This window comes from Oncorhynchus gorbuscha, linkage group LG01 (assembly GCF_021184085.1).
Source record: "Oncorhynchus gorbuscha isolate QuinsamMale2020 ecotype Even-year linkage group LG01, OgorEven_v1.0, whole genome shotgun sequence".
In the NCBI taxonomy this organism is placed as follows: Eukaryota; Metazoa; Chordata; class Actinopteri; order Salmoniformes; family Salmonidae; genus Oncorhynchus; species Oncorhynchus gorbuscha.
The window spans coordinates 48,410,719-48,438,454 of record NC_060173.1 but is presented as its reverse complement, the minus strand read 5'-3'; the positions used below and the strand labels follow the sequence as shown (position 1 = coordinate 48,438,454).

Genomic DNA, 27,736 nt, shown 5'->3' with positions numbered 1-27,736 from the left:
TTTCCTGTAGTCCACAATCATCTCCTTTGTCTTTATCACGTTGAGTTAGAGGTTGTTGTTCTGGCACCACACGGCCAGGTCTCTGACCTCCCTATAGGTTGCCTCGTTGTTGTTGGTGATCAGGCCTACCACTGTTGTGTCTTCGGCAAATTTAATGATGGTGTTGGAGTCATGCCTGGCCGTGCAGTCATGAGTGAACATGGAGTACAGGTGGGGGCTGAGCACGCACCCCTGAGGGGCCCCTGCGTTGGCGGATGCGGATGTGTTGTTACCTACTCTTACTACCTGGGAGCGGCCCGTCAGGAAGTCCAGGATCCAGTTGCAGAGGGAGGTGTTTAGTCCCAGGTTCCTTGGCTTATTGATGAGCTTTGAGGGCACTATGGTGTTGAATGCTGAGCTGTACTCTATGAATAGCATTCTCACATAGGGGTTCCTTTTGTCCAGGTGGGAAAGGGCAGTGTGGAGTGCAATAGAGACTGCATCATCTGTGGATTTGTTGGGGAGGTATGCAAATTGGAGTAGGGCTAGGGTTTCCGGGATGACGGTGTTGATGTGAGCCATGACCAGCATTTCAACACACTTCATGGCTACATACGTGAGTGCTACGTGTCGATTGTCATTTAGGCAGGTTACCTTAGTGTTCTTGGGCACAGGCACTATGGTGGTCTGCTTAAAACATGTTGTTATTACAGACTCGGACAGGGAGAGGTTGAAAATGTCCGTGAATACACTTCCCAGTTGGTCAGCACATGCTCGCAGTACACGTCCTGGTAATCTGTCTGGCCCTGTGGCCTTGTGAATGTTGACCTGTCTAAAGGTCTTACTCACATCGGCTGCGGAGAGCTTGATCACATAGTCTTCTTGTACAGCTGGTGCTCTCATGTATGTTTCAGTGTTATTTTGCCTCGAAGCGAGCATAGAAGTATCGCTGCCAATACATTTTAAAAACATTACAATACATTCACAACAGATTTCACAACATATTAATTAAGTGTGTGCCCTCAGGCCTCTACTCTACTACCACATAACTTTAGCACTAAATCCATGTGTGCATAGTGCATTCGTTATTGTATGGTTGTGTTCAAGTGTCTATGTTTGTGTTGCTTCAATGTCCCTGCTGTTCCATAAGATGAATTTCTGTCTTTTAAATTAAGTTTTACTGTTGACATGAGTTACTTGATGTGGAACGGAGTTCCATGTAGTCATGGCTGTATGTAGTACTGTGTGCCTCCCGTAGTCTGTTTTGGACTTGGGGACTGTGAAGAGATCTCTGGTGACATGTCTTGTGGGGTATGCATGGGTGTACCAGCTGTGTGCCAGTATGTCAAACAGACAGCTCGGTGCATTCAACATGTCAATACCTCTCACAAATACAAGTGATGAAGTCAATCTCTCCTCCACTTTGAGCCAGGAGAGATTGACATGCATATTATTAATGTTAGCTCTATGTGTACTTCCAAGGGCCAGCCGTGCTACCCTGTTCTGAGCCAATTGCAATTTTCCCTCTTTGTGGCACCTGACCACATGACTGAACAGTAGTCCAGGTGTGACAAAACTAGGGCATGTAGGACCTGCATTTTTCACGCTCGTCTGATGGAGTGGACCAAAGCGCAGCATGGTACATGTTCATGATATTTATTTGAATCTGAACACTAGAACAAAAATAACAAAGCGTGAAACTAACAGTTCTGTAAGGTAACTAAAACTATACAGAAAACAGCTACCCACAAACCCAGGTGGGAAAAAGTATGATTCTCAATCAGAGACAACGATAGACAGCTGCCTCTGCTTGAGAACCACACCCGGCCAAACACAAACATAGAAATAAAGAAACTAGCATGCCCACCCTAGTCACACCCTGGCCTAACCAAAATAGAGAATAAAAGCCTCTCTATGGCCAGGGCATGACAGCATTGTTGATAGTGCTGTTAAGAATGCAGAGCAGCGATTTATTATAGACAAACTTCTCTCATCCTAGTGCTGTTGTATCAATATGTTTTGACCAGGGTTACTCCAAGCAATTTAGTCTCTTCAACTTGCTCAATTTCCACATTATTCATTCCAAGATTTAGTTGAGGTTTAGGGTTTAGTGAATGATTTGTCCCAAATACAATGCTTTAAGTTTTTGAAATATTTAGGACTCACTTATCCCTTGCCACAAATTCTGAAACAAACTGCATCTCTTTAAGTGTTTCTGTCATTTCAGTTGCTGTGGTAGCTGACGTGTATAGTGTTGAGTCGTCCGCATACATAGACACAGTGGCTTTACTCAAAACCGATGGCATGTCGTTAATACATTTTGAAAAAAGTAAGGGGCCTAGACAGCTGCCCTGGGGAATTCCTGATTCTACCTGGATTTTGTTTGATAGGCTTCCATTAAAGAACACCCTCTGTGTTCTGTTAGACAGGTAACTCTTTATCCACAATACAGCAGGGGTGTAAAGCTATAACAAATATGTTTTTCCAGCAACAGACAGTGATCGATAATATCAAAATTCACATTAAAGTCTAACAAAACAGACCCCACGATCTTTTTATCATTTTCTGTCAGCCAATCATCAGTAATTTGTGTCAGTGTTGTGCTTGTTGAATGTTCTATCCCTATAAGCATTCTGAAATTCTGTTGTCAATTAGTTTACTGTGAAATTACATTTTATCTGGTCAAACACAATTTTTTCCAAAAGTTTACTAAGGGTTGGTAGCAAGCTAATTGGTTGGCTATTTGAGCCAGTTAAGGGGGCTTTACTATTCTTTACTAGGTAGGGGAATACGTTTTGCTCCCCTCCAGGCCTGAGGGCACACACTTTCTAGTAAGCTTAAATTGAAGATATGGCAAATGGGAGTGGCAATATCATCTGCTATTATCCTTAGTAATTTTCCATTCAAGTTGTCAGACCCAGGTGGTTTATCATTGTTGATCGACAATGAACAAAATTAACTTCTTCCGTACTATATAGAGTTACACCCAGCAGTTTAGTATACTCAACTTGCTCAATAGCCACATGATTCAATAATATATCTAAACAAGGTTTAGCGCTGAGCGAGTGATTTGTCCCAAAAATTATGCTTTTCATTTTTGAGATCTTTTTGCCAATAATTGTGCGAAAGATCAGAATTGGGCTGTCTGTATAAACGCAGCCAATCAGGGTTGATCAGGCAAAGGGGGGGTCAGCCACTATGGAGGAGCTACCCTACCAATACAAATCTCTAGATGACCAGACACCATAACAACCTAATTGGGGGTATGCACCCGCATGCAGCGACAGCCACCACATTAAGACTTAAAGATTTTGAGTCATTCCATATTGTTTTCCTGTGTGGAGGGGTTTTGTTTTTGGTTGTCAAAGGAAAAGTGTGGATAATGATGACTTTGTGGGCGGTTTTATTTGGTCAACACCCCATGTCTTTTCATTTATTGTCGATTGGTACTCAGCAATCTGTCGATTGGTTGATTAACACTCGCCTTCCTGGTCTGTGGTTTGTAGCTGGACAATGTGGACGAACAGGCAGCCCAGATCCGCCGGGAGCTGGATGGAAGACTACAGATTGCAGAGAAGATGGCCAGGGTAAGTCCTACACCTATAGCCCTCAAACTAACAATGCTGTGTACGCCACTTACAGTGGTAATCAGCTCTGGTCATGGAGGGCTAACGGGTGTCCAGAAGTTTTTTTTATTTTTCAGCCAGGTACTTTCACACCTGAATCAACTAGTCAATTACACATTGATTAGTTAAATTAGCTTTGTTAAAGTTGGATGGACACCTTGTATCTCACTGAGCCGGTGATATTTGACAACTGTTTCAGAATACTTTAAATAATATCTTGTGGTCACTGTAGTTATCAACTTTCACAACGATGGATGCACAACTCTTCCTCTAACACTGACTCCCTCTCAGGAGAGGAATTACCCCAAGTTTGTGTCTAAAGACATGGAGGCCATGTACATCGAGGAGATGCGCTCATCTGTCAATCTGCTCATGGCTAACCTGGAGAGCCTACCTGTGTCCAAGGGAGGCCCCAACTTCAAACAGAAGCTAAAACGCTCCTCCATGAACAACTCCTTCCTGGACATGGGCGACGAGACAGAATTCCTTTCCAAGTCCGACGTGGTCCTCTCCTTTGCACTGGAGGTGTGTGTGGGGATTTCATCGTGTAATCTTACCCAGTAAATGTTTTTGTTGTACACTCAGATTGCTTGCTCTCAGTCAAGATAATTGATGTGTTAATTGTTCTGGTTGACTTTTGAAAGAAAGATCAATGAGTATTTTACATTTATTTACATTAGTCTGTTAGTAGTTTTATCTATTCTGGGGTCAGTTTGAGACTTATTGTGTCTACTAAGGGGCCAGACAAAAGAAATGTGCGTGTGTGTGTGTGTGTGTGTGTGTGTGTGTGTGTGTTCCTACATGCCTGTGAATGTCCCCTCTGTGGCTCCAGGTTGGCATTCTGTGATAGTGCCTCGACTGGACTTACACGACCCAGTGACTCCACGTCTAATGCTTCCCTTTCTATCTGCATAAGTGTGGAGCTGACCATGTCCTCTCTGTTGCTGTTTGCAGATAGTGATAGTGGAGGTGCGGGGCCTGAAGTCGGTGGCTCCTAACAGGATTGTGTACTGCACCATGGAGGTGGAGGGAGGAGAAAAACTGCAGACAGGCCAGGCAGAAGCCTCCAGACCACAGTAAGTCAACAACAAGGTTGCATGTTCAATCGCTGCAGCAGCCACATCATTTATTGACTGTGTTCACTGTCGTTCACTCCAGATAAGTGTCTGTTTAATAATTACTGTTCAGGCGGTCTTGAAAAAACCTTCCAAGTTACCTTTTCAGGAACCGAGTAATACGTTGTTTTTATTTATTGCCATATATTAATGGAAGTTCACCAGGCATTTTGAATAACTTAGTCCTAGAGTCATGAAACTTCACAGAATCAATCAATCAATCAAAAAAAATGTATTTCTAAAGCCCTTTTTACATCAGCTGATGTCACATAGTGCTATACAGGAACACAGCCTAAAACCCCAAACCACAAGCAATGCAGATGTAGAAGCATGGTGGCTAGGAAAAACTCCCTAGAAAGGCAGGGTCCTAGGAAGAAACATATAGAGGAACCAAGCTCTGAGGGGTGGCCAGTCCTCTTCTGGCTGTGCTGGGTGAAGATTATAACAGTACATGGCCAAGATGTTCAAATGTTCATAGATGACCAGCAGTGTCAAATAATAATAATAATAATCACAGTGGTTGTAGAGGGTGCAACCAGTCAGCACCTCGTGAGGTAATGTCAGTTGGCTTTTCAGAGCCGATCATTCAGAGTTAGAGACAGCAGGTGCGGTAGAGAGAGAGAGAGAGAGGCGAAATCAGGAGGTCCGGGACAGGGTAGCATGTCCGGTGAACAGGTCAGGGTTCCATAGCCGCAGGCAGAACAGTTTAAACTGGAGCAGCAGCATGTTCATAATGACCATTGTTTTGTTTGGAGGAAAAAAAGGGAGGCTTGCAAGCCAAAGAACACTATCCCATCCGTGAAGCACGGGGGTGGCAGCATCATGTTGTGGGGCTGCTTTCCTGCTGGAGGGACTGGTGCACTTCACAAAATAGATGGCATCATGAGGGTGGAAAATTATGTGGATATATTGAAGCAACAGCTCAAGACATCAGTCGGGAAGTTAAAGCTTGGTCACAAATAGGTCTTCCAAATGGACAATGACCCCAAGCATACTTCCAAAGTTGTGGCAAAATGGCTTAAGGACAACAAAGTCAAGGTATTGCAGTGGCCATCACAAAGCCCTGACCTCAATCCTATAGAAAATGTGTGGTCAGAACTGAAAAAGCATGTGCAAGCAAGGAGGCCTACAAACCTGACTCAGTTACACCAGCTCTGTCAGGAGGAATGGGCCAAAATTCACCCAACTTATTGTGGGAAGGTTGTGGAAGGCTACGTGGAACGTTTTGACCCAAGTTAAATAATTTTTAGGCAATACTACCAAATACTAATTGAGTGTATGTAAACGTCTGACCCACTGGGAATGTGATGAATGAAATCAAAGCTGAAATAAATAATTCTCTCTAATATTATTCTGACATTTCACATTCTTAAAATAAAGTGGTGATCCTAACTGACCAAAGACAAGGAATTTTTACTCTGATTTAAATGTCAGGGATTGTGAAAAAATGAGTTTAAATGTATTTGGCTAAGGTGTATGTAAACTTCTGACTTCAACTGTGAATATTCGAATTCTGGCTGTATCACATCCAACCATGATTGGGAGTGCCATAGGGCGGAGCACAATTGGCCCAGTGGGTTTGGCCGGGGTAGAACTTAATTGGCCGGGGTAGGGTGCTGGTAGGCTGGTGCTGAAAATATAGCTAGCTTGTTATGCTAGTGTTGCACACCAACAGATGGTGAAAACCTACACGGGTCGAGCAATTCATTTCAACAATAATCATCATTTTAATTTGACTTTACAAACAACAAGAGGGCTTAATGGGAGTCTATGTCTTCAAAGCCTAGGCCTATATAAATAACGTGTGGTTGAGGTAGGCTATGCGGCTTTTTGGGCCTACTTACAATTGCAACTGGTCAAAAATGTAGCATCCTACATAAAACCATCATTGAAAGTCAAAAAGTCTGCATGTTCGATTTAAACAATTTTATTAATTAAAAGCGCACAGTTGTAAATTCCAAACTCTAAAAGTAATTGGAAAGGTAGATATAAAGACTGTAAACAATATGTAAACAAGATGCTGTGTTTTTATTTACAGTAATGATGGACAACTGGAGGCATTTTGAAAACAGGTTTTCAAACACTTGTTTTTCACAACTGTAGCAGGTGTAGCCCATCATGCAAATGTTTCCTATTAGCCTATTCCCCCAACTTGCAATGTATGATGCTTAAGTACTCTAAAGTGTAACGTGTAAAGTTCTAACTCAAAACTTCAGTACAGTATTTATTCAGCAACATTTACATTTTACATTTAAGTCATTTAGCAGACGCTCTTATCCAGAGCGACTTACAAATTGGTGCATTCACCTTATGACATCCAGTGGAACAGTCACTTTACAATAGTGCATCTAAATCTTAAAGGGGGGGGAGAGGGAATACTTATCCTATCCTAGGTATTCCTTAAAGAGGTGGGGTTTCAGGTGTCTCCGGAAGGTGGTGATTGACTCCGCTGTCCTGGCGTCGTGAGGGAGTTTGTTCCACCATTGGGGGGCCAGAGCAGCGAACAGTTTTGACTGGGCTGAGCGGGAGCTGTACTTCCTCAGTGGTAGGGAGGTGAGCAGGCCCGAGGTGGATGAACGCAGTGCCCTTGTTTGGGTGTAGGGCCTGATCAGAGCCTGGAGGTACTGAGGTGCCGTTCCCCTCACAGCTCCGTAGGCAAGCACCATGGTCTTGTAGCGGATGCGAGCTTCAACTGGAAGCCAGTGGAGAGAACGGAGGAGCGGGGTGACGTGAGAGAACTTGGGAAGGTTGAACACCAGACGGGCTGCGGCGTTCTGGATGAGTTGAAGGGGTTTAATGGCACAGGCAGGGAGCCCAGCCAACAGCGAGTTGCAGTAATCCAGACGGGAGATGACAAGTGCCTGGATTAGGACCTGTGCCGCTTCCTGTGTGAGGCAGCGTCGTACTCTGCGGATGTTGTAGAGCATGAACCTACAGGAACGGGCCACCGCCTTGATGTTGGTTGAGAACGACAGGGTGTTGTCCAGGATCACACCAAGGTTCTTAGCGCTCTGGGAGGAGGACACAATGGAGTTGTCAACCGTGATGGCGAGATCATGGAACGGGCAGTCCTTCCCCGGGAGGAAGAGCAGCTCCGTCTTGCCGAGGTTCAGCTTGAGGTGGTGATCCGTCATCCACACTGATATGTCTGCCAGACATGCAGAGATGCGATTCGCCACCTGGTCATCAGAAGGGGAAAGGAGAAGATTAATTGTGTGTCGTCTGCATAGCAATGATAGGAGAGACCATGTGAGGTTATGACAGAGCCAAGTGACTCGGTGTATAGCGAGAATAGGAGAGGGCCTAGAACAGAGCCCTGGGGGACACCAGTGGTGAGAGCGCGTGGTGAGGAGACAGATTCTTTATTATTTTGTTCATCAAATAAAATAACGAGAAAAAATACATTCAAATGCAGATGTTTATATAAACTACATTTTAGTCACACTTCCATCCAGCTCCACGACCACAGGTAAAACCTTGCTGAGATGATCAATGTATTTGTTGCATTGTTGTATCGTCAATTTCTCTAGACAAAACCTCTTGATGACCTTGACCAGTTCATCTTTGCTTGTCGGCTTGGCAGAGTTACAGATGAATGTTTTCAGTTGATGCCAAACAAGTTTGATTGGGTTTAAATAAAGAGACCTACATGTAGAGATGAAAAACATATATTTTTAGATATACTGTTGGCCTACCAAAGGTGTTGTAGGTCTTTTATTTATTTAACCTTTATTTTACTACATAAAGGTCTACTTACTTTTATATTTTCCGTTCCTCCTGAAAGCCTTAATCTGCTCACTTAAATGAATAGAGATCCTGGTCATGGTGCTACAAAATCAAATCAAATTTTTTATTTGTCACATACACATGGTTAGCAGATGTTAATGCGAGTGTAGCGAAATGCTTGTGCTTCTAGTTCCGACAATGCAGTGATAACCAACAAGTAATCTAACTAACAATTCCAAAAAAAACTACTGTATTATACACAGTGTAAGGGGATAAGGAACATGTACATAAGGATATATGAATGAGTGATGGTACAGAGCAGCATACAGTAGATGGTATCGAGTACAGTATATACATATGAGATGAGTGTGTAGACAAAGTAAACAAAGTGGCATAGTTAAAGTGGCTAGTGATACATGTGTTACATAAGGATGCAGTCGATGTTGTAGAGTACAGTATATACATATGCATATGAGATGAATAATGTAGGGTAAGTAACATTATATAAGGTAGCATTGTTTAAAGTGGCTAGTGATATATATATATATATATATTTACATCATTTCCATCAATTCCCATTATTAAAATGGCTGGAGTTGGGTCAGTGTCAATGACAGTGTGTTGGCAGCAGCCACTCAATGTTAGTGGTGGCTATTTAACAGTCTGATGGCCTTGAGATAGAAGCTGTTTTTCAGTCTCTCGGTCCCAGCTTTGATGCACCTGTACTGACCCCGCCTTCTGGATGATAGCGGGGTGAACAGGCAGTGGTTCGGGTGGTTGATGTCCTTGATGATCTTTATGGCCTTCCTGTAACAACGGGTGGTGTAGGTGTCCTGGAGGGCAGGTAGTTTGCCCCCGGTGATGCGTTGTGCAGTCCTCACTACCCTCTGGAGAGCCTTACGGTTGAGGGCAGAGCAGTTGCCGTACCAGGCGGTGATACAGCCCGCCAGGATGCTCTCGATTGTGCATCTGTAGAAGTTTGTGAGTGCTTTTGGTGACAAGCCGAATTTTTTCAGCCTCCTGAGGTTGAATAGGCGCTGCTGCGCCTTCTTCACGACGCTGTCAGTGTGAGTGGACCAATTCAGTTTGTCTGTGATGTGTATGCCGAGGAACTTAAAACTAGCTACCCTCTCCACTACTGTTCCATCGATGTGGATAGGGGTGTTCCCTCTGCTGTTTCCTGAAGTCCACAATCATCTCCTTAGTTTTGTTGACGTTGAGTGTGAGGTTATTTTCCTGACACCACACTCCAAGGGCCCTCACCTCCTCCCTGTAGGCCGTCTCGTCGTTGTTGGTAATCAAGCCTACCACTGTTGTGTCGTCCGCAAACTTGATGATTGAGTTGGAGGCGTGCGTGGCCACGCAGTCGTGGGTGAACAGGGAGTACAGGAGAGGGCTCAGAACGCACCCTTGTGGGGCCCCCGTGTTGAGGATCAGCGGGGAGGAGATGTTGTTGCCTACCCTCACCACCTGGGGGCGGCCCGTCAGGAAGTCCAGTACCCAGTTGCACAGGGCGGGGTCGAGACCCAGGGTCTCGAGCTTGATGACGAGCTTGGAGGGTACTATGGTGTTGAATGCCGAGCTGTAGTCGATGAACAGCATTCTCACATAGGTATTCCTCTTGTCCAGGTGGGTTAGGGCAGTGTGCAGTGTGGTTGAGATTGCATCGTCTGTGGACCTATTTGGGCGGTAAGCAAATTGGAGTGGGTCTAGGGTGTCAGGTAGGGTGGAGGTGATATGGTCCTTGACTAGTCTCTCAAAGCACTTCATGATGACGGAAGTGAGTGCTACGGGGCGGTAGTCGTTTAGCTCAGTTACCTTAGCTTTCTTGGGAACAGGAACAATGGTGGCCCTCTTGAAGCATGTGGGAACAGCAGACTGGTATAGGGATTGATTGAATATGTCCGTAAACACACCGGCCAGCTGGTCTGCGCATGCTCGGAGGGCGCGGCTGGGGATGCCGTCTGGGCCTGCAGCCTTGCGAGGTTAACACGTTTAAATGTCTTACTCACCTCGGCTGCAGTGAAGGAGAGACTGCATGTTTCCGTTGCAGGCCGTGTCAGTGGCACTGTATTGTCCTCAAAGCGGGCAAAAAAGTTATTTAGTCTGCCTGGGAGCAAGACATCCTGGTCCGTGACTGGGCTGGATTTCATCTTGTAGTCCGTGATTGACTGTAGACCCTGCCACATGCCTCTTGTGTCTGAGCCATTGAATTGAGATTCCACTTTGTCTCTGTACTGACGCTTAGCTTGTTTGATAGCCTTACGGAGGGAATAGCTGCACTGTTTGTATTCAGTCATGTTGCCAGACACCTTGCCCTGATTAAAAGCAGTGGTTCGCGCTTTCAGTTTCACGCGAATGCTGCCATCAATCCACGGTTTCTGGTTAGGGAATGTTTTTATCGTTGCTATGGGAACGACATCTTCGACGCACGTTCTAATGAACTCGCACACCGAATCAGCGTATTCGTCAATATTCCCATCTGGCAATACGAAACATGTCCCAGTCCACGTGATGGAAGCAGTCTTGGAGTGTAGAGTCAGCTTGTTCTGACCAGCGTTGGACAGACCTCAGCGTGGGAGCCTCTTGTTTTAATTTCTGTCTGTAGGCAGGGATCAGCAAAATGGAGTCGTGGTCAGCTTTTCCGAAAGGGGGGCGGGGCAGGGCCTTATATGCGTCGCGGAAGTTAGAGTAACAATGATCCAAGGTTTTACCACCCCTGGTTGCGCAATCGATATGCTGATAAAATTTAGGGAGTCTTGTTTTCAGATTGGCTTTGTTAAAATCCCCAGCTACAATGAATGCAGCCTCCGGATAAATGTTTTCCAGTTTGCAAAGAGTTAAATAAAGTTCGTTCAGAGCCATCGATGTGTCTGCTTGGGGGGGGGATATATACGGCTGTGATTATAATCGAAGAGAATTCTCTTGGAAGATAATGCGGTCTACATTTGATTGTGAGGAATTCTAAATCAGGTGAACAGAAGGATTTGAGTTCCTGTATGTTTTCTTCATCACACCATGTCCCGTTAGTCATGAGGCATACGCCCCCTCCACTCTTCTTACCAGAGAGATGTTTGTTTCTGTCTTCGCGATGCGTGGAGAAACCCGTTGGCTGCACCGCCCTGGATAGCGTTTTCCCAGTAAGCCATGTCTCCGTAAAGCAGAGAACGTTGCAGTCTCTGATGTCCCTCTGGAATGCCACCCTTGCTCGGATTTCATCAACCTTGTTGTCGAGAGACTGGACATTGGCAAGAAGAATACTGGGAAGTGGTGCGCGATGTGCCCTTTTCCGGAGTCTGACCAGAACACCGCCGCGTTTCCCTCTTTTTCGGAGTCGTTTCCTTGGGTCGCTGCATGCGATCCATTCCGTTGTCCTGTTTGTAAGGCAGAACACAGGATCCGCGTCGCGTCGCGGAAAACATATTCTGGTCCTGTGTAGCTCAGATGGTAGAGCATGGCGCTTGTAACGCCAGGGTACCCACTACCCACTATATAATCAAAGTGAGGAAAATCGTCAATCTACTGTATACTTATAGCCTATTGTAACCTTAAAGTCACGCCTTTCCTCACCCCACCCAAAATTCCACCCTTAACACAGTTACTATTCAAAACCGAGCTGTTAATTAAAAAATAAAAATAAAATAAAAAATAGTTATGGGTCTATAACGAATTACTCGTTCAAATATGCCATGATTTTCTTGAGATATGTGTTGACTGAATATAAGCAAGTGATGTCTGCTTTTTTGCCATTTTCTCACTCAAATTCTAGGAAAAAATGAAAACGAAATCTCCAAGATATTGTTACTTTTTAAACAAAGCGATTTGTTATTAACTAATTTAGAATTATATTTTTTTAAACTTAGATATTCTCAGATATTCTCACAGATCCCAACAGCAAATGCCGCTTGGATATTAATTTAGTCCTCCAATCCTCTAAATGTAATTATTGGAGGAGAGACAAGATCATTGAAACATTTTTTTCGATATATTGTAGGCCTACCATAGGCGAAATGAGTGTCACTAGTGTTGTGTAATGTCTAATGTCTAATTATGTAGTAGACATCACAACTATGAAATAACACATATGGATTCACATTGTACAGCGCCATATTTTCAGTTCCATTCTAACAGAAACGCAGAGGGTATTTCATTTTTCATGGAATAGTATTAATCATCATAATATTAGTCAAATTATTAATTAAGCAAGTACCAGTCAAAAGTTTGGACACCTACTCATTCCAGGATTTTATTTATTTTGACTATTTTCTACATGTTTACGACAGTATTTATTGTAGACTGGACAGTAGCCTAATAAACAAATAAACACATTTCGTTAATAAAATAATGATAAAAAGTAATCTTTCAAGATGCACATGTTGATTTAGTTATGGATCCATAACAAATTACTATGGGAATAAATATCACTGATTTACCGAAATGTTGTAACAAAGTTGTCTAATAAAGGCAAACAATTTAGAATCCTCCGATCCTGTAGCATACTCCCGGCGTCGTGTTGTACAGCGCCATAGAAACCATGAGGGCTTCCTTTTTCCCTTTTCTCTGAATAGAAACACCATAGTATTAATCAAATTAATTAAGCCAAATTTCTTAAAATCAATCCCATATACTATGTTATTACAAAAAAGGTTTTCAATTCTCTGGTAATGCCAATACAGAATACTATCAAATGCTTCTCAAAGATCCCCTCTGGTGGTCAAACTAGCAATAACTTGCAGTAACAGAAAAAATGGCTGAGAATTAAAGGACGTGCCACAGCATGCCGAGGCAGCACGCAAGGCGTGCCGCAGTATGACACAACTTTTAAAGGAGGAACCACTGTAGCTGCGTGCCCGATTTTATACACTTGTCAGCAACAGGTGTGGCTGAAATAGTCAAATCCACCAATTTGAAGGGGGGTTCACATACTAGTTTTGTATATATAATGTAGATGTGTGTGGACATTTCAGATGCAGCTTTTTTCGACTTTAATAGGAACCTGAGTGTTTACAGCAGAGAGCGCATTGCCTGTTTAGGTCTAATTGGATTATCCCTGGTCTTGGCATGTCAGCTTTTGAAGATTAAATGAACGTACCCACGCGTACACATGGCAGCCATGCCTGATGGTAATATACTGATGATGGTAATTTACATTTACATTTACATTTAAGTCATTTAGCAGACGCTCTTATCCAGAGCGACTTACAAATTGGTGCATTCACCTTATGACATCCAGTGGAACAGCCACTTTACAATAGTGCATCTAAATATTTTAAGGGGGGGACGGGGGGTGAGAATGATTACTTTATCCTATCCTAAGTATTCCTTAAAGAGGTGGGGTTTCAGGTGTCTCCGGAAGGTGGTGATTGACTCCGCTGTCCTGGCGTCGTGAGGGAGTTTGTTCCACCATTGGGGAGCCAGAGCAGCGAACAGTTTTGACTGGGCTGAGCGGGAACTGTACTTCCTCAGTGGTAGGGAGACGAGCAGGCCAGAGGTGGATGAACGCAGTGCCCTTATTTGGGTGTAGGGCCTGATCAGAGCCTGGAGGTACTGAGGTGCCGTTCCCCTCACAGCTCCGTAGGCAAGCACCATGGTCTTGTAGCGGATGCGAGCTTCAACTGGAAGCCAGTGGAGAGAGCGGAGGAGCGGGGTGACGTGAGAGAACTTGGGAAAGTTGAACACTAGACGGGCTGCGGCGTTCTGGATGAGTTGTAGGGTTTAATGGCACAGGCAGGGAGCCCAGCCAACAGCGAGTTGCAGTAATCCAGACGGGAGATGACAAGTGCCTGGATTAGGACCTGCGCCGCTTCCTGTGTGAGGCAGGGTCGTACTCTGCGGATGTTGTAGAGCATGAACCTACAGGAACGGGCCACCGCCTTGATGTTAGTTGAGAACGACAGGGTGTTGTCCAGGATCACGCCAAGGTTCTTAGCGCTCTGGGAGGAGGACACAATGGAGTTGTCAACCGTGATGGCGAGATCATGGAACGGGCAGTCCTTCCCCGGGAGGAAGAGCAGCTCCGTCTTGCCGAAGTTCAGCTTGAGATGGTGATCCGTCATCCACACTGATATGTCTGCCAGACATGCAGAGATGCGATTCGCCACCTTATTCATTAACTTAATAGTAATACACTCAGATCTTAGCTTTGCAATGCGAACAATGTGCTACATTTATGAGCTAATGAGAGTAAAACACAGGCGCTCCATGTAACACAGACTCCTAGTTTTAACATCTAAGGCTATAGAGCACCGCTGCTTCCCCAGAGCATTGTTTAATGTTGCGAATGGCGCCTATTAGAGCTGGGATTTGTTATGTAATGCAAGGGGAGGTTGGATGGTAGTGAGCACCCTTGATAGCTCAGCAGTCTTCTCCCATCTAAATCATCATGACACAGCGCCAACGACAGTTCTGGATCCACAGAGTAAAGCCTCGCCAACTCTTAACCTCTAGCGACGAGCAATCCCGTATCCGGGAGCGTAATCATAGCCTCAAGCGCATTACCATAACGCAACGTTTCCTATTCATGAAAATCGCAAATGAAATGAAATAAATATATTCAAACACAAGCTTAGCCTTTTGTTAACAACACTGTCATCTCAGATTTTCAAAATATGCGTTACAGCCAATGCTAGACAAGCATTTGTGTAACTTTAGCATGGCATAATGCTATGCTAGGCTGTGCTGGCAGCAGGCAACATTTTCACAAAAATAAGAAAAACAACCAAATTAAGTAATTTACCTTTGAAGAACTTCAGATGCTTTCACTCAGGAAGACTCCCAGTTGGATAGCAAATGTTCCTTTTTTCCAAAAAGTAATATTTTTGTAGGCGAAAAACGTCACGTTTGTTCATCCTGCTTGGCTGAGAAATCGACAGAAAAATAGTTAAACTATAATGCATTAGCATAACGCAACATTTTCTATTCATGAAAATCGCAAATTAAATGAAATAAATATATTGAAACACAAGCTTAGCCTTTTGTTAACAACACTGTCATCTCAGATTTTCAAAATATGCTTTTCAACCAAAGCTACACAAGCATTTGTGTAAGAGTATTGATAGCTAGCATAGCATTAAGCCTAGCATTCAGCAGGCAACATTTTCACAAAAACAAGAAAAGCATTCAAATAAAATAATTTACCTTTGAAGAACTTCAGATGATTTCAATGACGAGACTCTCAGTTAGATAGCAAATGTTCATTTTTTCCAAAAAGATTATTTGTCTTGGTGAAATAGCTCCGTTTTGTTCATCACGTTTGGCTAAGAAAAAGACCGGAAAATGCAGTCACTACAACGCCAAACTTTTTTTCCAAATTAACTCTATAATATCGACAGAAACATGGCAAACGTTGTTTAGAATCAATCCTCAAGGTGTTTTCACATATCTATTCGATAATATATCAGTCGTGACAGTTGGTTTCTCATCAGAAGCGAACAGAAAAATACTGCAGCTGGAGATTACGCAATAATTGCAACGGAGGACACCAAGCGACCACCTGGTAGATGAAGTCTCTTATGGTCAATCTTCCAATGATATGCCTACAAATATGTCACAATGCTGTCGACACCTTGGGAAGTGACAGAAAGTCTAAGCTCATTCGTGGCCCATTCACAGCCATATAAGGAGTCATTGGCATGAGGCGGTTTCAAAAAATGCGGCACTTCCTGATTGGATTTTTATCTGGGTTTCGCCTGTAACATCAGTTCTGTGGCACTCACAGACAATATCTTTGCAGTTTTGGAAACGTCAGAGTGTTTCCTTTCCAAAGCTGTCAATTATATGCATAGTCGAGCATCTTTTTGTGACAAAATATATTGTTTAAAACGGGAACGTTTTTCATCCCAAAATTAAAATAGTGCCCCCTATATCCAAGAAGTTAACTTTCTTTTCCAATGGTGATTTTTCCTCTGCTTTCCACTTCACTTGTTTTTCAGCATAGGGGAATAGACAGCACAGCACACAGAGAACTGAAGTTTGTGTTTGGTGGCATAACCTTGAGCTACCATGCCATGCAGGTTCAGTGTTAGGTCAAGGAGTTCCCCTGTCTGAGCTCACGACATCATTTCCACTTCCTTTGTTAGCGTTGCTGACATACTGACTGGCCTCTTAGTCATCTCGCAAGAGCTCTGGGCCTGTCCAATCTAGACATGTGTCTCATAGTAGCCTATGTGACTTGTGATAATGAAGTTTTGGAGTGAATTCTTTAACACTCTTGCTCAAAGTTTTCCCCCACCTGATTGAAATGGAAATGAATGAAGATAAAGTCCAGGCTCTGGTCTTTTTTAAAATCATTTTTATTTCACCTTTATTTAACCAGGTAGGCTAGTTGAGAACAAGTTATAATTTACAAACAACAACACAGTGTTACACATGGAATAAACAAGCGTACAGTTAATAACACAATAGGGAGAAAGAAATCTATATACAGTGGTCAAATGGCGTGAGGAGGTAAAGGCAATAAATAGTAGTGGAGTAATTACAATTTAGAAAATAACACTGGAGTGATAGATGAGCAGATGGTGATGTGCAAGTAGTAATACTGGTCTTCAAATTAGCAGAAAAGTAAATGAAAACAATATGGGGATTGGGTGGGCTATGTACAGCTTCAGCGATCGGTTAGCTGCTCAGGTAGCTAATGTTTAAGTTAGTTAGGCCTAAAAGCATGGTATTAAGTGAAGTCCTGCTCCTGTGCCCTTTAAACATGTTGTCTGGGGGAACACGATTTTAATTATTTTCCGTTCCACCTCCTTTAGCTGAAGAGTTATCATCTTGTCCTCCAAAACTTAAATTGAAAATATGTTTGTCTCTTGAGACACAATTTTCATAGCATCCATCCACATAGCAGAGAGATTCAGTAATAGCCTCTGTTGTGTGACTTTGCACTGCATTATCCCTCCTATCACATCATGAAGTGGCTATTGTCTCACAGCCTCCAGCTAAATTAAAATGTCTGATGATTAGGTACAGTAACAGTGAGTCCTTGCTTGTTGCCGTGCCTCTGGCCATTGATTTTAGCATGGTTATTAGACTGGCGGCGGCAGGAGTCTGGTAATGCGGTAATAAGACTACCCTTTCAGACTCTCAGTGGTGGAGAATTTCCCAGAGCTCAGACTGTGTGCCCTCCATTTCATGCCTCTTCATTAGCCCTGAAACCAGAAGAACATGGCCTTTAAGCCACTATCTGGAATATTTCCTGCTGTTCAATTTAATGATAACTTCAATCAACCATATACCCTTTGATTCTTGAGTAGCATAACTTATAAATGCCCCTTGGCCTTACTACAACTGTCCTACCACATCATAACTCCATTGTTTGTATTTTCTCATAATCTCATGGACGGCCAGTGTTTTTAATGTATGATTTTAATTACCTATCTTGTTTCAAATCAAAATGTATTTGTTACATGTGCCGGATAGAACCGAATACAAGTGTAGACCTTACCGTGAAATGCTTACTTACAAGCCCTTAACTTCACTAGGGTAGAGGGCAGCATTCGGAATTTTAGATGAAAAGCGTTCCCAAATGAAACTGCCTGCTACTCAGGCCGAGAAGCTAGTATATGCATATGCATATAAATTTGTAGATTTGGATAAAAACACTCTGAAGTTTCTAAAACTGTTTGAATGATGTCTGTGAGTATAGCAGAACTCATATGGCAGGCAAAAACCTGAGAAAAAAAATCCAACCAGGAAGTGGGAAATCTGAAGTTTGTAGTTTTTCAGTCATTGCCTATCGAATACACAGTGTCTATGGTGTCATGTTGCACTTCCTAAGGCTTCCACTAGATGTCAACAGTCTTTAGAACCTTGTTTGAGGCTTCTACTGTGAGGAGGGGGAAATGAGAGCTGATTGAGTCAGGGGTCTGCCAGAGTGGCTTGAGCTGATCACATGAGAGTGACCTGTGTTCCAGGAATTCTCTGGTTGGAACATTATTAAATATTTATGTTAAAAAGAGAGTTTGCTGCACTGAAAGTAAAGGGGCGGAATAATTTTGCACGCCCAATTTTTCAGTTTTTGATTTGTTAAAAACGTTTGAAATATCTAATATATGTCGTTCCACTTCATGATTGTGTCCCACTTGTTGTTGATTCTTCACAAAAAATACAGGTTTATATCTTTGTTTGAAGCCTGAAATGTGTCAAAAGGTCGCAAAGTTCAAGGGGGCCGAATACTTTCGCAAGGCACTGTATATTGAAAAGCGCTATACAAATAAAGTTATTATTATGCATCCATCTATTACACAATCATTGCAGTCTTAATGACTCTGCTCTTGCTGCTGGTGATTACTTATATACTTCTGGCCCTTATATACTTCTGGCCCTTCTTTGGACACTGTGAGCTTCAATGCCATACAACACTCCTTCCGTGGCCTCCAACTTCTCTAAAATGCAAGTAAAACTAAATGCATGCTCTTCAACCGATCACTGCCTGCACCCGCCCGCATGACTAGCATCACTACTCTGGACGGTTCTGACTTAGAATATGTGGACAACTACAAATACCTAGGTGTCTGGTTAGACTGTAAACTCTCCTTCCAGACTCACATTAAGCATCTCCAATCCAAAATTAAATCTAGAATCGGTTTCCTATTTCGCAACAAAGCATGCTTTGCTGCCAAACATACCCTCATAAAACTGACTATCCTACCAATCCTTGACTTCGGCGATGTCATATACAAATTAGCCTCCAGCACTATACTCAGCAAATTATATGTGGTCTGCCAATGTTCCGTCCGTTTTGCCACCAAAGCCCCATATACTACCCACCACTGCGACCTGTATGCTCTCGCTGTCTGCCCTCGCTTTATATTCGTCGCCAAACCCACTGGATCCAGGTCATCTATAAGTCTTTGCTAGGTATAGCCCCGCCTTACCTCAGCTCACTGGTCACCATAGCAGCACCCACTCGTAGCACGCGTTCCAGCAGGTATATTTCACTGGTCATCCCCAAAGCCAACATCACCTTTGGCCGCCTTTCCTTCCAGTACTCTGCTGCTAATGACTGGAACAAATTGCAAAAATCTCTGAAGCTGGAGTCTTATATATCTCCCTCACTAACTTGAAGCATCATCTGTCAGAGCAGCTTACCAATTATTGCACCTGTACACAGCCCATCTGTAAATAGCCCACCCAACTACCTCCTCCCCTTATTGTTTTTTTCTTCTCCTTTGCAACCCAGTATCTCTACTTGCACATTCATCTTCTGAACATCTATCACTCCAGTGTTAATTGCTAAATTGTAATTATTTACCACTATGGCCTATTTGCCTTACCTCCCTAATCTTACTACATTTACACACACTTTATATAGATGTTTGTATTGTGTTATTGACCGTACTTTTGTTTATCCCATGTGTTGTTTGTATCGCACTGCTTTGCTTTATCTTGGCCAGGTCGCAGTTGTAAATGGGAACTTGTTCTCAACTGGCCTACCTAGTTAAATAAAGGTGAAATAAATAAAACATTTTCTGTTCTTTTTCCTTACCATTGGAGGCTCCTTTCAATTTGAAGTCATTATACGCCTTTGTGTAGGCTGACTACAAGACCAATGATTGTCATTGTCTTGCATCTTAGTTGGATTAGAGGGTAGTTACTTGACTGAATGAATCAGTGCATTTCTAAGTATTTTATGCATAGAGAGACAATATTTGTCCTTCAGCTGAGATGGGAAAGACCTTCCTTCCCACACACTCACTCTCTTTTCAAGGAAGAAATTAAGTAAAATGTTTTGCTTCAGCCAGGTAGATATTTGTTGCTGTTCTATACCTTGTCAGATAATGTATCTTAAGACAGAAAACACCTTTTTGGAAAATACACCACACATAGTTAACTTCCCGACCCTCCACATGACATCCTTAACTGTTGACTTTCCTAAGAGAGGCAAACAAAGACAGATCAGTGTCGGGTAAAGTCTGCTCAAGGTTATCTCCAGTGTCCATTTTCTTTGTGTGCCGTGATAAAGAAAAATAACACGAGGCAAACAATAGACAGTTCTTGTTTGAACTGATCTTTTCCTTTACCCTCCTCTGTGAGTGAGTTTATATTTCTTTTGTCTCTCGCAATTTAAAGGAACAGACCGTTTTGAATAAAATCCACACGTTGTCTTGGCAACTGGGAAATAATAAATGCACACACACTCGTGACCTGTTGTGCAGGTGTTATCGCACTTGGGCACAGACGTCAGTTCAATGCTAGTTTTAATTCAATTCGATTGTAAAACCAACAAACATTTTAATCATCTCATTGGTTTTAGGGTAAAGGTGGATTTAGGTGAAGAATATACAGACATTCCCGAAATCCCTTTACGTTGTTGACTTTTGCAAATCCATTCAGTTTTCCACAATGATTCAACATAATCACATACATTTATATTGTAGAAATGACAATGAATAAACATAGTTTCCAACAATCAGTTTGTGCCTAGTGGGATAACTGAACCACCCACCATGCTCATCCTCCACCTTAAACCCAAATCAGAAGCTTCCAGGAGAGTACAGACCTAGAGGTCTTCATGGGTCCACCCAAAACTGATTACCCGGGACCCGACCAGGTTGGGTCCGAAATTCTGTAGTTGACCCTCGGATCTGGGTCAGATTGGATTGCCTCGGGGATGTGTAATTATAACTGATTTGCTGGTAAGGACCTACACAGACCTGAACGTGACTGCTGCAGTAGAGAAAGAGAGAGAAAAGTATCTAATTACATTTCATGAGAGTGGTGCGTGTTGCTTGTTGTTGTTAGCCAATTACAAGTCATCAAAGCGGCACTAGCCTCTGGTTCTATGTGTGCAAATTAGGAGAACAATGGAAGATGGAATTCAAATAAGAATTTAATGAGAAGGATAGGGTGTTATACAGAAGTGTTGCAAAATACAACCCCAACCCCCCCCCCCCCCAACAAAAAAAAAAATAAAGAATAGTTATGTCTTCAAATTTAGGGCATGTATTTTCATCTAATTCAATCCAAGGCAATAACATGCATTCTTAAATGAATATACTACAAAGCCCTCAATAGGAATGTCTATACTAAAACGAGTTATATCCATCTACAGTGCCTTGCAAAAGTATTCAGACCCTTTGGATTTCTTCACATTTTGTGTTACAAAGTGGGATTAAAATGATTTATTTTTTAAACAATCTACACAATATACTCATGTCAAAGTGGAAGAATAGATATATATATATATATATATATATTTGTAAAGATAAATAACAAATTCATAACTAATATAGTTGTTGCGTAAGTATTCAGCCCCTTTGTTTAGGCAAGCCTAAATTAGTTCAGGAGTACAAATTTGCTTTAAAAATCACATAATAAGTGACATGGACTCACTCTGTGTGAAATATTACGGGTTTACATGATTTCTGAATGACTAACCCTTCCTCTGTACCCCATATATACAACATATGTAAGGTCCCTCAGTCAAGTATTGAATTCCAAGCACAGATTCAACTACAAAAACCATGGAGCTCTTTGAAAGCCTCATGAAGAAGGGCAGTGATTGGTAGATGGGTAACAATAATAAATCAGACATTAAACATATCTTTAAGCATGATCAAGTTAATAATTATGCTGTGGATTATGTATTAAACCACCCAGACACATCAAAGATACAGTCGTCCTTCTGAACTGAGCTGCAGGACAGGATATTCAATTGCTCAGGGATGTCGCCATGAGGCCATTGGTGATTTTTTTTTTTGAACAGCTACAGAATTCAATGGCTGTGATGGGATTTAACAACTGTGGATGGATCAACAACATTTTATTGACTCCAGAATAATGACCTAAATGACGAAGAATACAAATATACAGAATAAACATATTCCAAAACATGCATCTTGTATGCAAAAAGACACTAAAGTAATACTGCAACAAACAAAAAACACCAAAGGAATGCACTTTTACCTAAATACAAAGCCTTATGTTTGGGGTAAGTCCAACACATCACTAAGTAACTGCCTCCTTGTTTTCTAGTAATGTGGTGGCTGCATCATGGTATAGGTATGCTTGACATTGGCAAGTACTGGGGAGTTTTTCAGGATAAAAAGAAATGGGATGGAGCTAAGTACAGGAAAACTCTTGGCCGCCATTGTGGCGGTAATATGGTCACCACAACAGCCCTAAACTGGTACTGACCTTGTATATAGTGCACATTCTCGTTTGTTTTATTTCTCGTGTGTTTTTCATTTTATTTCTGTGACCTAATATTGATTCTGTGCTCTTTTGAAAGCTAGAATCCTCAGTTGCTGCGTCCATTTTTTGAATTACAAATGTATGATATATACCCATTGATTCTTGAAGAATATAACTTGTAAATGCCTCATGAACTTAGTTCAACTGTCATATCAAAACTCAGCTTGTTTTACTCCCATCTTTGTAAACCATGTAAATGTAAACAAACACTGTATAACCTCCAAACATGGTTAAAACTATAATTTGTGTATCATGGATGGTCAGTCCTTGCATCCATCGCTCTGTCTATGAATTTGAGAGTGGTTACATTTCTCCAGTCCCGTCCCTCAGCTTTTTACCAAAACAGAGGCGGGGTGGGGGCACTTTGTTACTGTTTCAATTAAAGACGCTCTCCATCTATTTGAACTTTTCCTGTAGATAAACAATATCTCATGTATAAATACAGTAATTTAAACACAATTAAGGGTCAAAAATATGTTTTGAGCAAAATTGTGTTTTTTAGACTACTGCAAACTTCAAGGAGTTGATCTGATGGTGCCCTCTCATGTCATCGGCCTCGCTCCTTGCATGCGGTAACAATATAGGAGCAATAGAGAACAAAAGAGAAATGGCCCACCCCCCTGCCATGTCATGAGTATACCTGGACCACCTATTTAGATGTGCCTTTTGTTAAGTAATTGGGTGATGAATGAAGTGAAAAGGAGCTTGGAGTAGGACTTTAAGGACTCTCGCTTTAAGACCCTATTCTGGATTCCCTATGTCTCAACTTTGATATTGAACACTGCATTGTTGAGGAAGAGCTTGCAAGTAAGCATTTCGCTGTACTGTTTACAGATGTTGTATCCTGTGCATGTGACAAATACACTTGGAATTGATTTTTCATCCTGAGGGTTGGGAACCTTTGTCTTTCAGGTGGGGCACTCAGGGCGACTTCACTACGACGCACCCGTTACCCCTGGTCAAAGTGAAGCTGTTTACAGAGAGCACGGGGGTACTTGCCCTTGAAGACAAGGAGCTGGGGAGGGTAAGACACCAGTACATACTGTACATCAACCTATTAAGATTGATATAATTCACTATCAATATCAGCCACTTGATATCAGTTAGTATTTATTTCAGATACCAGCAATTAGAATGACCCAATCATTTATTGGCTTGGCAATGTAACAATGTAGCCCAAACAGCAATGTACCTAGACTAGTTCTTCCCATGACATGGATGCCATTGAAATATTTGAGAAATGCATTGTATAGAATGTGCAAGAGCTGGAGCTGTTATTCTACTGGAAGAGCCCCCTCTCTCTTCTCCCCATCACCATCTCTTCCTCTTCTTCTCTCTGAGAAACAGATGGAGACTCCCTTTGAGAGACTGATAACACTGCGACACTAACAAAACAATGAGCACCACAAAGATCTTTCTCCCAGTCAGTGTTAGAGTGGGTGTGCCACACACATGCAACATACATACTGTGTGCACACACATGCGGAATATGACAGCGTGCATACACACACATTCTGTCAACTTATTGTCTTTCATTTTTCCTCTTTCATTCTCCATTTTCTTCTCTTTGGTCAAAAGTAATAACTCTAAAAGTCTGTCCCCCTCCATTAATCCTGTTTTTCTTCTTCTCTCTCATTTTCCTGAACCTCTCTAATCTCTGTTTCTGCCTCCTTCTCTGCCCCCCTCTTTCGCTCTGTCTATTTCTCTCTCTCTCACACACACACACAAACGCACAAACAAACACACACTTGTGTCTAACATCACAAAGCACTCTTTGTCTCTAAAAGTAATTGAAGCATGGTGAATATGTCTATTGAGTCTAAATACAGATGAGGATTTCATTGCCACAAATGTAGTCTCTACCTGAATGGGTTTCATGTATACAGTTCTGAAACCGATCTTTTGATTTGAACACAACTTTCCATACATGGCAGAAGTGGTCAGAAAATTACTTGTTGGATTCGAATGCCAAAACATTTAGGAGACAGAGATGCTTTTGGTTGACCCATACCCCACCCTAGTATGAAACTCATCTATCAGTTTAAAAGATAAACGGTAGAGTTTGATATAATAATAATAATAATATATGCCATTTAGCAGACGCTTTTATCCAAAGCGACTTACAGTCATGTGTGCATACATCATTTAAAAGCTTACAGTGTTCTCAAACTAATTTAGAATTTATTGAATATATATATTTTGTATTGTCATTGTTTATCCTTTATCGTAAATGATCTATAAATACAGTATTTGTGCATATGTTGAGGCTTAGAACCTATTTTACATCATCTGAGGAGTTTGTGTTATGCCCCCATCACATTTTCTGGTAATTGACATGAAAGGTTTTTGAGCATAATTTTTATGTTAACAACATGTTTTGTCAAGCAATTATAAAATAGTTTCACAACCCTGTCTGTAAGCCTTTAAATGATATCAAACTCAACCATTTACCCTTTCCATTGATGAAGACATGGATGTCTTATGGAGACATGGAGTATGCAAAATGGGTCAAGTGCGAGCACACCTCGATCTCCTAAATGTTTTGGCATTCAGGTCCAAAAAGTTACATTCTGACTACTTCTACAATGGGCAAATATGTTGCTGCTGCCCCCTGGGGGATGATGCCTCCTTGGGGATGATGCCTCCTGGGGGATGATGCCTCCTGGGGGATGGTGTGGTGGTAGTGAGCGGTCTAAACCAGTGGTTCTCGAACCTCCTCAGAGATCCCCAACTGTTCCATGTATTTGAACTATTCCACCGCAAGCACCCCTTAGGCAACTAATCATCAAATCTTTGACTAGGTGAATCAGGTGAACTAGTTCAGGGCTAAAACGAAGTTGTGAAATTTCTGGGGGTAAGCTAAACTACCTAACCTTTTCCATAACAATATGGAGCAACTACAGAGGGGGTTGTGATATGAAAAGAGAGTCTGTCTTGTTTGTGTCTTCCCCAGACAGCCATGGTTTTGTCATGTCCTTCACCTGTCGGTTCCCATCATAGTAACAAAGTATGAGGATGTGTACGTCTGTCTGTTACTGACTAACTGTCTGATGAGAGAGACTGTTTGTATATTTTGGTGGTGGTGAAGCCAGAAGCCATCATTACTTCACCTTCTGTAAAATAGTTTATTATCTCTCCTGTGCACTCGCCCTTTGTCACCCCCATCCTTTCCTTTCCCGCTCTCCCATTCCCAGTTGATCCTGAACCCAACTACCAACGGACCCAAACAGGCTGAGCTCCACAAGATGGTGGTGTCCAAGAACAGTCAGGACGTAGAGCTAAAGATCCAACTAGCTGTCCGCATGGACAAACCCCCCAACATGAAGCACAGTGGGTAAGAACTACACTACCCAGTCATACAAAGGGTAAGAATTACACTACCCAGTCATACTGAGGTTATGAAATACACTACCTAGTCATACTGAGGGTAAGAATTACACTACCCAGTCATACTGAGGGTATGAACCACACTACCCAGTCATACTGAGGGTTTGAACTACACTAACCAGTCATACTGAGGGTATGAAATACACTACCCAGTTGGCATGATGTTAGGTGGCAGTGGAGGTCAGGGAGGCAGGTAAGCTTAGGTCACACTATAAATAATTTTATAGGACCCTAGAGTTTACTAGGATATATTTGTATGGGATATGTATGTTTTGTGTGGAGATATAATGAAAAACAACAAAGTGACTAATGTTTTAAGGGTTAGGCTGTAATAGAAACTGGCATTAGAACACAAGGCAAAGAAAGGATAGCAGCACCCCCTAGCGGTGGCTGATAGAGGAGATGGAGAGAAAGAAAGGGGTAGAGAGGAAGATGATGAGCTAAGGAGCAGAGGCACGGGTAACTTCTGTCTGTCAGTATGCGGACAGAACATTTTTTTCTATGAGACGTATGTGTGTGTTCAAGTCATTCTGCCTTGTCTATTTGATTGGAATGCATTATTTCAGGTACATTTTGATGATATTGAATGTATTTCATGTTGGGCTTCCTTCACTTCAACAGAGGGCAGCCCAGCTTCATTTTTAAACCCAATGACATTCATGCCATCAGTCAAATCACTAGAATAGCAAGACTGGTCTTATCTGGCTATAAAATGTCTAGGGATACTCGATCTAAGCCAAATTGAACCAATCCTTCCTCTTTTCGGTGAAAAACATCTAATTCCATTTTGTTCTTCAGTTCATGAACCATGGACTGCAAAGTAACAAGTTGACTTTTTGACTTTTGCATTGCCTACATTGCTTCTGAACAGATAGCACAGCCCCTGTGATATGCAACATTTCAGGGAAGCTAGAAACCAATATTCACAGGCAGTTAGAAAAGCCAATGCTAGCTTTTTCAAGCAGAAATTTGCTTCCTTGCAACACAAACTCAAAAAAGTTCTGGGACACTGTAAAGTCCATGGGGAATAAGAAAACCTCCTCCCAGCTGCCCACTGCACTGAGGATAGGGAACACTGTCACCACCGATAAATCGACTATAATTGAGAATTTCAATAAGCTTTTTTCTACGGCTGGCCATGCTTTCCACCTGGCTACCCCTACCCCGGTTAACAGCACTGCACCCCCCACAGCAACTCACCCAAGCCTTCCCCATTTCTCCTTCACCCAAATCCAGTAAGCTGATGTTCTGAAAGAGCTGCAAAATCTGGACCTCTACAAATCAGCCGGGCTAGACAATCTGGACCCTTTTATTCTAAAATGATCTGCCGAAATTGATGCAACCCCTATTACTAGCCTGTTCAGCCTCTCTTTCGTGTCGTCTGAGATTCCCAAAGATTGGAAAGCAGCTGTGGTCATCCCCCTATTCAAAGGGGGGGGGGCACTCTTGACCCAAACTGCTACAGACCTATTTCTATCTTACCCTGCCTTTCTAAGGTCTTCGAAAGCCAAGTCAACAAACAGATTACCGATCATTTCGAATCCCACCGTACCTTCTCCGCTATGCAATCTGGTTTCAGAGCTGGTCATGGGTGCACCTCAGCCACGCTCAAGGTCCTAAACGCTATCTCTAACCGCTATCGATAAGAAACAATACTGTGCAGCCTTTTTCATTGACCTGGCCAAGGCTTTCGACTCTGTCAATCACCACATA

At 42.4% G+C, this 27,736-nt stretch overlaps 1 protein-coding gene across 1 annotated transcript in view; it reads left to right on the top strand.

Annotated features, from left to right (window-relative positions):
- The window catches only part of LOC124039020 (calcium-dependent secretion activator 2-like), a 247,437-nt gene that overhangs the window by 93,526 nt on the left and 126,175 nt on the right, over positions 1-27,736 (top strand). Inside the window, exons 4-8 of the mRNA XM_046354908.1 lie at positions 3,486-3,566; positions 3,897-4,130; positions 4,560-4,681; positions 23,549-23,660; positions 25,831-25,970. Of these exons, the coding sequence (XP_046210864.1) occupies positions 3,486-3,566; positions 3,897-4,130; positions 4,560-4,681; positions 23,549-23,660; positions 25,831-25,970 (689 nt within the window). The remainder of the gene's footprint in view (positions 1-3,485; positions 3,567-3,896; positions 4,131-4,559; positions 4,682-23,548; positions 23,661-25,830; positions 25,971-27,736) is intronic.